At 30.4% G+C, this 12,435-nt stretch overlaps 1 protein-coding gene across 2 annotated transcripts in view; it reads left to right on the top strand.

The window, feature by feature from the left end:
• LOC113555546 (homeobox protein homothorax) overlaps positions 1-12,435 on the top strand; it is a 96,513-nt gene that overhangs the window by 47,116 nt on the left and 36,962 nt on the right. For both annotated transcript variants that reach the window (XM_026959960.1, XM_026959959.1), the window contains exon 9: positions 7,233-7,364. In XM_026959960.1, the coding sequence (XP_026815761.1) occupies positions 7,233-7,364 (132 nt within the window). The remainder of the gene's footprint in view (positions 1-7,232; positions 7,365-12,435) is intronic.

The raw sequence follows: 12,435 nt of genomic DNA, 5'->3' as shown, positions 1-12,435 counted from the left end.
TTATTTAGTATATATACGACGAATCAATTATAAAACATAACATTAAAAAGCGGACGTATCCTAGACACATATAGAAATTATTTTTTCACCAACAATATTAAAAACCACGCAGGTATAAATATTATCGAGAGAATACGCCCACTATAACCGGAAAAATAACGCATCGTCGCTGCTTAATCATCATATTTTTACATGATACTCACTGTCGATAATTAAATTTTAATTAATTTTGAAATGAATATATTATAATCATAATCATTAGGCGTTGATACCATCTTATTCCTAACTTTTTTCTCGTAATTCCAACAGTAGCGGCATTATATATACAGTCTCTCACCAATATACCTATATTGCAGCTAGTTAACTCAATAAAAATATTGAACAACACCTATAAAAATTTAAATATATGGGTAGACACACGCGATGTATTGAACCAATATAATAATAAGATCGTTGTCGTGAGCAAAAGGTTTGTTCAAAAGGAACAAAGGTAATATAATATAACGTTATTTCGGAATTTCTGAAAACAGTATCGACTTTTTTTCTGTGTGACCAAGTCGCGTGACAAAAACCATTGGATAGCAATATAACATCACGACGTCTATACGGTATTGTTTACAAGTGGAAAATTCATGAGATCGCTTATCGATGATGTATATTATTATTATTATTATTATTATATGGCACAATATTATTACTAATAATAAATAATAATTTTTATTATTTATATGAGCGGGGAACCCTTGATGGACAGAAACGATGACACGTCCTGCGTCGTTGTGTTAACATTAGCAAACGGCTATTTCAATTATAATCATGATTGGTTTCGGTTTTATTGACAACGATTTTGTGTTTAATTAATATTTGATTATATAACGATTGGTCTTAATTGCGATATACGCACGATGCTCGTACAGCGGTGTGGCGACGCAGCACAATCACAAATTAATTTTACTTCCGTTATTATCATATAACAAATTATGAATAAACTGTAGAAGAATGTTTTTATTCTTTCTCTTCTATTTTACTCCGATAGACTAATAAAATCTAAAAGGACTACTTTGAAAATATCCATTTATAGATTCGTATTAGGTTTTCAATAAACGAAGTACAATATACAACAATAGTGTACTATATTTTATTCTACAATATTTTGACATTATTTTCTAGCTCGGAGATAATGTAAATATAATATATAATATATCTAACGTGGTCATAGAGGGCGGAGACGACGCAAGCTTACTATCAAGTCTTTTTTTCGATGACATATTTCATTGTACCCCGAAATTACGATTGTAAAATAAACAATTACGGTTATTACACCACTACCTATTATCATCACCGCATGTAATGGTAATTGGTGGTTTCACCATCACCGCCTCCATAATAAATGGCGTGACGTATTTTTGTCGAATCGCTGCCGACAACAGGGAGTCCGTCGCTTTGCTCTATGTTTCCGTCTCTCTTGACAGTCGTCATGTCAAAAGATTAATGTCATTACGGCATTATGATGAGGAGATGCACGTAATTACAGGATACGATACAACTGACCGAGCAATTGTACACCTCGCGATCACGCAACGATCATCGTCGCTTTGTTAACCATTCCAATTATCATAATATAATTTTCTTCAAACTATGAATTATTATTGTTATTATTATTATTATAAATCATTATCATTATTGTAAATTTTGGGTGTTTAACCTTTTGTAATAAATTAATTTAAATAATTTCTTTATATTAGGATAAGCACTGAGTTTTGTGGAATAGGTACTTCGTATAAACAATATAGAAATCTAACAATAAATGTACTATACGTTTAGCATGTACATTTGTTTTCTAGTTTGAATTAGTTTCTTAAATTATTATCTTTTATAGTTTTTTTTCTCAAGCAGTTTATAGGTAGGTACCTAATTGTTTCATTTCTTGTCTAGTATTGCCAAATAAATTTACTTTTAGTTGAATATTATATTTTTCTATTAATATATATATATTATATATGTTCAACAACAGAAATCCATCAACTGTAATTGAATTTGTGAGATCGTGTTAGTGGATTCCTGGTTGCGGCATAAACAAAAACATTAATATCCCTTATTAACGTCAGTATAGGCCAAACAAAGTACTTCGGTTTCAGTTTTATACAGGGACTAAATTTTCAGATTAAACCTTCATTTTCTTATCTTTCTTGACAGTTTATTAAAAATATTTTTATTTATAGAATGATATTATATCCTTTCCATAATGTTATATAAATTAATAAAACAAAAACACTTAACTATATATAGACTAGAATAAGATAGAAAATATCATTTAATTTTTTTATAATATAGCCTCATAGATGACTGTAGAAAATTGTAATCAACGGTTGTTCGTACGTTTTCTTAGATGAGTAATAATTGTACTCTAAAAAGATTTCATATGTTACTTATATTTAAAGTATAAGAGTAACGGTTGACTTTAATGATAAAACCTCATAATCATGTTATTGAAGTAACACGAGACTCTTTGTAGGTAATATAAGGTTTCCTACAGAATTTAATCGCATATAATATTATAATATAATATATTCATAAAAGTTATGCTTGTTAAATTTGTGCAAATTCCATTATTGGGTAACGTTTTTTTCGATATTTTCGACGAGTAACGGGCTGCTGCAATGCCAGCCGTTATTATTTTCATCGTACAATTTATTTTTGCATCGTCTTCGACGTGAAATATACACACATTTCTATGTATATCCCCACCTCGATCGCGATGAAAACAGAAAGGAAAAAATTGTATTCAAAACGCCGGAAGCTGTTAAAGTATTTGTATACCGCGATTATTCTACCACGACAAAACAGGACACGACGCGATGAGAAAAACTATGGAGAAAATCACGTCGTCGTCGTCGTCGTCGTAGTCGTCGTAGCTGTATAGTAAATAGGTGGGTGTCTTCCGGCTACGGACACAATAAAAATAACACAGACACACACATACACACATAATTCCCATGATTACCACCATGGACGAATTATTTTTATTTCTTTATAGAATTTAAGAAAACGTGGATATATATATATATATATATTATATGTATAAAGTCTGCTGTGATGGCTCATTTAACTCAGCAGCGACAGTGGTTATCTGCGGTGTTAGAACTGTAGTAATGCTTTGGCTGAATTTCATATATAATACGCGTATACACATATTATATAAAAAGGTATATGTGTTTATACCGCGACCTGTGTATTAAATGTAGACACTAATCGAACAAAGATATATTTGTAAGTAATAATATAAGTTTACAAACCGGATATATTATGATTATTGTCGGTAGGCCGAAGTAAGAATTAGGAAGAAATTGTGTGGAACGAAAACGATGAATGATGATGATAATATTTATATATATACAATAATATTTTCACATTAATATAACTGTGAACAAAGACATATAATAATATGTCTTTTTATATATTTTACTGGCGTGGTGCAGTGCCGGAAATAAAATATTAAAGTTGGCTATTTATTTTCGCGTTTGATCATAATATTGATTTTTTGAGTGTACAATTAATAATATGTTCATCAAACAATCGTTAAAACTATTGCAGTGTACGCCGTTTCGAGTTAAATATATCCATATATACAAAATTCAAATTGCTAATACGTGTACATAATATATTTACATATAATACGTAAATAGAAAACGTGGTACATGTATACAACGCTTGTACGGTTTCTATATACCTAACATTTTTATATTATTAATAATTATACGTAAAAACATATACACGATAGCCGCGTATAGTGTGTGTCACTCGTGCGAACAATGTAATAGGTATATATTATATAGGTACGTTCTATAATAATATAGTGTTGTAATTACCGCCGTGTGCGAGATAATGTTATTCGTTAAAGTCTGTTTACGACGACAGCAGCGGCGATTATTGTATGGTAATTTTTAAAGGAGTCTACTATGCAGCTATACGCACAAGTACATATATATATATATGTAAAAGAGAATGGAGACAGTTTTTCTTACTATTTATAATATACCGCAGTCGTGTTTTTCTTACCTTCCATCTTTTATTTTTATTTTATCTTACATTTTATCTCTTTTGTTGGTTGCACAAGAAAAGAAAAATCGAAAAATCGCCGTTCGTCTCGTAATTGGCGACTTGTGTACGGCGTGCGCGAGTTTTGTTTCATTGCGTCCATCATCATATTATACTAGATATATTGTGAATAACAATTTTTAGTGTATAATATATATACCTTAGGCGTTTTGTACAGAGAATATATTATGAATGCGGACAAACAAAAAAAAAAAAAATAATGATAATAAATATGTATTATGAGGAGCGTACGAAGAGACGATGACGATGGCCAAGTACAGTGTTCAAATGTCCAAAATTCGTGACCAGTCGTGTTCTCTATTCTTCTTAATGAAAACATTAAAATATATTATACATGTACTGTTTTTTAAACGTATATTATATTGTACACACATATATTAAATTTACATTATATAGTGTGTCCAATAAGTTTGTGAACTTTGTATATGTTATTTGGTCTCGTTGAGGTCTCCGCATTCTGTGATCACATGCTGTAGAAGTGTAGGATTATTACCATCATGTACGCAAACTGTAGGGCCAAACACACTTTGTACGTATTAAATACACTACGAGTGTACTATAATATATGTAATGCGTCGCGTGAAGAAATAATAGAACTCGTTTTAAAAAATAATTTCAGTTCGTATTATTATTATTATTATTTTCGTTTCTTCTTATTATTATTATCATTATTATTTTTATTACCATCGCGCGCCAGCTCCAGCACTATAACTTTACTACACCGTCATCTTTATAATGATCAACATCATCATCACCGCAGTCGTCTCCGTCGTCTTCGTCGTGATCATGGCCGTCACGAGGGCGTCTATTTCGCGTGTGCACGTTGTCAGAACTTATTCCACTCTTCATTGCATCCTCGAGCGGTAGTATAAGTTTGACCTCTTGACTTCATACTCTGTTCGTGGATTGGCGTGTGAGAGACGCATGGACGTATCGCGTACGTCTTTCTCTTTGTTCCTCTCTCTAAAAAATAAAACACCTGTCAATCATTGTAACGTGCGCGCATTACTGTACCATTGGGATATAATATAATAATATAATAATGATAATAATAAGAAGAATAACGATAATGATAACAATAATATTATTATTAAAATTATTTTAGTACTTCTATCATCTGACTACATAATACACATATACAGCACGCACACATACACATATTTTATTTAGTCGGCTGACAGCTTGGAGCGTTTTTGTTAATATTATTATTTTACTCGTTTCAAATCGACGGAGCTCGCTGTAAAAATTTAACCGCATATAATGCGTATGTATATATATTTTTTTGTATCCAAAAAATACTAAATTGATTTATGGGAATATATTTTTTTAAATATATAGAAGGTCGACACCGCTGTAGGATTACCTGCATGCAGTCTGAGAGGAGATCTAAGTGCGGTTGAGACGACTCGGCGGAGGTTATTGTAACTGCCTAGAGGGAGTTTTGACGTATATTATTTTGAAAAATGTTAATCTTTAAACGTTCAAAAGTTAATAATATAACAATGATAAATATTAAATTACATCGTTATTTATAATAATTTAAATATTTTTCGTTGAATTATTTTTCTCAATCAATATTACTTAGAACGTGAATATTGTTTTATGTGGAATGTTGAACGTTTCTATTTCATTCTTTTAACAGCTATGATATATTCGTACAACGTGCATATACTACACATGCTACCTAATACCTGTATGGTTCATACACGTTTTTTCTTGCGTTTTACGAACATGATTCCAATATATTATTATTTTAATTTTTAGTAGGTATTGGAGAACAAAATGCTACATACAATGTAAAAAATACGTTGAGTTCAATTAATTTTTAATTTTTTTGTGAATTTGAAATATTGCACGTATTAGCGTACCTATCTCTTCGGACATCGTCGTGCGTCCTATGAAAAGTATAGGTACTATATTCGTGTTCTATACGCTCTCTATGATAAAATATTACAAAATAAACACATTTGGCCTTATTTGTTGTAGAATAATAAGCGGCGTGTTGTTCACGCACGTGCATATAAAATTTGATGACGGGTGATGGCACATTTTGTATTCAGTGTACAACGAAATACACGACATCTGGCAATACAAAGTCATGACGTGACCGGATTTTTTTTCTCTGAAAAGTCTTTGACGATAGTTTCAATTTAAATATTTTTCAATTAAAATTACGTAGCAACTAAATGTTTTTAGGTCTTATCAACTAATATATAATTATTGATATTTGATACGTGTCTAATCGATAATACTCCTATATAATATAATATTTTCCGCAAAGATAACGCATAAAAAATATTAATATATATATATTTATAAATAAACTTATAATATGTATCAAATAATACAATATTGTTGTACATGCATATATACGAGTATATGTGTGTGTAACTAATTAATAGTATTGATTCAGAACAAATGAATAATCATAGAAACTTCACCTATATATATTTGATAATGACCCCCTCTCCCCCAACAATACATATATAATATACACACACGTTTCCGAGTGCGTAGTAATATAATATATATATACATAATATAAGTACATACAAATAGTATTTTCTTTATTATCACCGTAAGTATAAAATAATGTATACGATTGCAGTGGTTTTAATAGATTTTTTTCCAAACTCGTAATTATCGCTTTCGAAATCTCCTCCCATAAATACAAATAAATACCCCTTCGAACGACAGCTCGTAACAGTCGAAATGGACATGACAGATATTATTTTTTTTCAACGTTTTACGCGTTTAAAATACCAGTTTTAAAATTATAGGTTGTCTTGTCCGACTTAATTCTTTCTTCACACAGGCACAGGCACATCTATATACTTAAACATACCTACCTATACGATATAATATGTTATACACACATAAAGGATATTAAAAATATTATTGAGTCAGATTAAGTAATATTTTGTATTATTATTTTAAATTTAGTATACATTTTTTTAAATTATCATGTTTTGATCTATTGATTTAACGTTATTATTCGGTATATTCGACGTATTTCAAATTATTGTATACATTATACAATGTTACTTGTGTAATAATATCGTAAATTTTTCTTATTTGTTATTTGTTTTATCTTATTCTTCATATTTTTCCAGGTAAATGGTGCCAAAGGCGAGATTGGCCTCCACCACTAGACGCCCGAGCGGCATCGGCTGCGGAAGCGGCGAAACGCGGTCTTCTGTATCAATCTGTGTTCCTCGGCGGTAGCCCAAATGATTACAACTCGTGTAAGTACATATTAAATATATATTATTAACATTTATGGAAAATTTTATAGCCGTTTTTCATTTACCTATGGCAGCGTTATATATAGGTTAATTTATTCAAAGTCACGAAAATTGTGCCCCTCGTTTTTCTCCATTAACGATGGGATTTTTTTTATATTTATAAATGGCTGTGAGTTAAGGTATTTACTGACCGTCAATAAGGGTTTTCTGTAGGATCGCCACTAAAATGAGCATTTGACGTGTACGTTTAGGTTTGTTGTGCCCTTTATTAAATAAAAAAAGAAAAAATGGAAAACCCCTGTCAAAGAGTATCAGGGGTAATAGAGGATGTAAAGTAGAGAAGGAAAGGGCGGTCGAGTAGAGGGTGAGAGTGGGTATGAGTGTGGAAACATTTCCCGGTTTGCCAATGTTCGTAGTCGTTGCCATGGAAAACCTGAACCGCGCGAGCGCCGTGCGCCGCGATGCAGTCAACCAGGCAGCCATCCATCTCTCCCCCGTGTGTATATATATATTTTTGGTTGTCGGCTACGATAATATAATGTGCGTCTTGCCCTTTTTACTCCGCATACATTTTGTTGAAAATATTGGCTAACCGTGGTACGTGTAGATACACGCGAGATATCAATTAAAATATCTTTTGATGACATTTCATCCGTAATGAAATGTGAAAACTATTAAGTATAATATTTCTATACAATTAACTAAGTAATAAATAAACAATGAACTGTATAATACCTAATATAAACTCCAATTAAATGTATACTTAGACACGTGCGATGTATGTACCTATACGTAATGTTTCTATGCGTTTTAAAATGCTAATTATTTTTCAATAATTATAATAAACACGATGAATTTACATTACTTATGTAATTTTTTTTTAAGATTTGTAATAATAATATTTATGAAATATATTTCTTATATTTTAGTTGGTATTTTTGATTATATAAGTTGTAATGTAGTATTTTATGAAATGTTTTATTTTTGTATAAATAAATAAATTGCAACCTATCATATTTACAAGATTATTTAAAATACGTGTAGGTTACATTATTATTTTTTATTTAAAATTGGATAAAAGATCGTAATAATGGTATAAAGATGGTTATGGCGATGGTGGCTATAAGAGATACACGGAATAACGATGATAATAAACCCCCTAAGGGATAACTATTTGTGGTAGTGGGGTCCAGCTGGTCTCGAAGGAGCCAATTACTGTTGTTACTTCGTATATCCCGAAAGAGATTGATTGACCAATCAACATATAAGTAGAAACTTTGAACATGAACTTAGAGAAACACGAAACACTCGTCTAAAAAAATACCATTATATATATAATAATATAGAGTTTGAAAATTCAGTGAAAATTGTGATCGTTATTAAAAAATATGAAAATACAGAAAATATCTTGCTTTTTTAAAAGAATAATTTTATTTTTTTGCGGTTTGTTGTGTAATATTCATTTATTTAAAGTATATATATTGATAGGTTTAACGTAATATCAATATTTATAGTAATTCTAAATCTTGGAATGCGTGAATGTCGGTTCTGTTATTTCTACACACTGCCGTCTATATAACTATTGTTGAATATACACCGCAAATCATATAAATGTATATAGAAATATTAAGCTATTGAAATATACATATATATGTATCGTGTATATGTGTAAAGGGCTAGAAAGAAGTGAAAATACGATTAGCGGTACTTGTAACCGCAACCGACGGAACTTTTTTTCGTTTGTACTTATTTTCTCTTTATACTTGCTGCATATGACAGCTACTACGTGGGTTGGTGCGCGCGTACCGTTTTCAGGCTGACAACGGCAACGACGACGATGATATCAAAAACAGCCCATAAAGTGAGGAGGTCTCAATTATAGTATACGTATAAATATATATATATATATATATATTATACCATTCAATAAGGGTAGGAATAGGGTGATTGTGTGTGCGGAATGGAGGTGTAGTACGCGTACCGGACCACTGGTAAAACGGAGGTGTGTTGGTGACAGCCAGGAAATGAACGAACGCTGGTCACCCCCTTATTTTCGTTTCGGTTTGCGTTAACTATAATACTATATCAAATAATATCATAGTTATCTTAAGTTGTAGAAAAAGTATATAATAAACACTTCCAGAGTTCAGTCAAGGCTTATATTAAATTTATTTTCGAAAAAGGGACATTTGTTCACACGGTTAGAGCTGTAAGGTTAGACCAATGTTTTAGGTCGGCCCTTATAATTTAATTTGAAAACTTATGTAATTTTATTCGAAATATGGTTATTTTCGTTAGTTTTTTTTTTTTTATTGATAATTTATAAATAATAGTAAGTAATAATATTGTTCAATATCCTGATTTAAAGTATTATTTATGATCAATTTAAAAAATAAAACATATTAATACCCTAAATTACGTAATTGGGCCACTTTATAACACAATATAAAGAATTTTTTGAAAAAAAAAGTTCATTATACATCAAACGTTTCCTTGTTCTATAATCTGCAGAACGGGAAAATATATAACTGCCTTATTTACATTTTAAACGATTGACATTTTTGTTCTTGTCTAAACAGGCTTAACGGTAAAATGATTTATTATATTCGACTATATTGTGCATTTGCAGTTATTCATCAAACATTTTATTTAATTTTCTAAATAGAAGTACTGATTTACCGTTGTCATAATATATTTAAGTTATGTATTAATTCGATAACGTATTTATGATTTTTTCAAATAACTGTCGTATGATATAAATTTAAATAAACAATGCTATATAAAGCCGAAAACAAAAATTTTTTTAAAAATATTACACAATCGGCACCAATTCCATTATTAAAATGTATCGATTTATTTTATGTCCATATATGATGTAGCGTACCTATGTATTATACATTCTTTAATCTTTATTATAGCCATAGATGGTTTACATTAAATTACTTAACTCTTTGGTGGCACGTTTATAATATATTCCATTATAGTCGGGGTCGTTGTCGGTCTGCAGGCATTTTTTGACCTTAACCATATTATAGTGTTGGTGGCTAGATTCTTTTTCTCTCTCTCACTCTGTTCTTTTCGTTGTTGTTTTTTTAACTTGTTTCATCTCGAAGGCACCGCCACCATCATCATCATTATCATCATATTTTTGTGGTTAATTCTCTCTCGACATTAACGTTGATGTATTACAATAATATTCCGTTTATAAGACTTTCAAGTAATTTTTAACGCTATTATTTTTTTTTTTTTTTTTTTTTTTTTTTTAGTATGAACCTCAAGGGTTGAGATTTTTTTCTTATGTTTTATGTCGCTAAACCCCTTAGTAAATTCTCTTAAGCTATGATTAAGAATATTATTATTATCATTATTATTTTACTATATTACATATTATTATAATATTATATTAAAGCGTTTATATAATAAAACATCTATATGCCTATCGTTATTATTAAACAATGTGTTTACAAATTCGGTGAGAATATAACTGGCGTATAATATTTTAAATTACATCCAACTTTACCTTATCCATTAGTCATTGGTTGCAGTACTTACCTACTTATATTTACAAGTTAAACTCATTAGGTATAGTCCATCAATCTCATAAAGGTTGTGATGTAATATTTATATTCATATTTTATACTTTGCATGTATGTAATCCTAAGTTGTACAGTGAGTTTGATTTCATTACTTGTTATTTTCTTTTTTAGTTTTAATGGCTGCCTTGTTCAAAGTCGTTGACCATAAACTCGTTTTCTCTTATCCGTTTAATATGCCGCCGCCCATTTTCTTTTACCAATTCTCATAACATAAAACATCAACATGTATATTGTATAGTTAGATATTAATAAAAAAAATATTCTTATTTGATTGTTTATTAATTATTTTAATGTCAGACGAGTTAATTGTTATTTAATTAATGATTATTAACGTATTCGATTCAAAATAATTAAAAATTATCAATAAATACCTATGTAGATTAATGTATATAAATGAGTATAGGGTAGATGGTCATCTTATAAACAAATTTACTTACCTACATTTATTTATATACAATTTTAATTTTATTAAAATAATATATAGGTAGTTTTAAATTTAAATTCAAAAATGTAATATTTTAAAGAAAAAGAAATTGTGATGACCAAAATCCCGTGTTTAATTGACGTGCAACAAAAACACATTAGGAAGGGGACACGCATAGTGCTACAGCTTAACTTATAATAAATTACGAATTCAAAAGTTGAACTCTGACAATGATACGGGACGACGGGTCCGCCACAACGACGCGCGGTCGAGAGAGATAACCCTTCCTTCCTAATGTGTTTAGGGGGTCAGTCCCTCGGATATAATATTGTAATCCAATCAAATACAAACAAACACCTAAACCCATTAGATAAACAGTTTTTACTCCTCGCCGCCACTATACTACCACTACTGTTGTTTATTTAGTGTGTATGAGTCATTACACACTCTATGTTATATAATATGCAGCCGTATAATATGTTTATGTCCCCAACCACCAACTATTTCTTATCGGACGCAGTATGCAGCGTGGCTGTTTTATCTACAGTCAACATTAAAACAACGCACTGAATGTGTATTCTGTTGTTGATTTTATTTTATTTTTTGATATACATATATATATTTACAAATGTATATAATATTATATATACAGTAATGAATCTAAATAAAATTATTATCGTTGTGCAATAAAATGTCGCAATTCTCATTGTCATCGTTGTTAAAACCGATAGTGGATTTTATTTGTTACTGTAAGAATATATAACGTTTCGGCTGAAAAATGTTCGGTTTTTTGTTGAAAAACGGTATTCGAATAAAACGGTCTCTTGGAAACGCGCTGCTGCATCTAGCCATGTATTGCATGTGGTGGTAGGGCGGTGGAGTTCCCTTATCGGTCGTGTATATAGTGTTATCCGCCGTCACCACGTCGTGTGTGCAACGGTAAAAGGTATATACATATATGCGATAAGGGAGAGCAGAGTATGGGTAGAGATATTGTTTTGATTGTGCTCGTATGTGTGTGAAGTGTATATAAGTATACGTATATACGTAT

The sequence above is a fragment of the Rhopalosiphum maidis genome, chromosome 3, assembly GCF_003676215.2.
Source record: "Rhopalosiphum maidis isolate BTI-1 chromosome 3, ASM367621v3, whole genome shotgun sequence".
NCBI lineage: Eukaryota > Metazoa > Arthropoda > Insecta > Hemiptera > Aphididae > Rhopalosiphum > Rhopalosiphum maidis.
The sequence above is the reverse complement of the archived record's forward strand: the minus strand, read 5'-3'. Positions and strand labels throughout refer to the sequence as shown.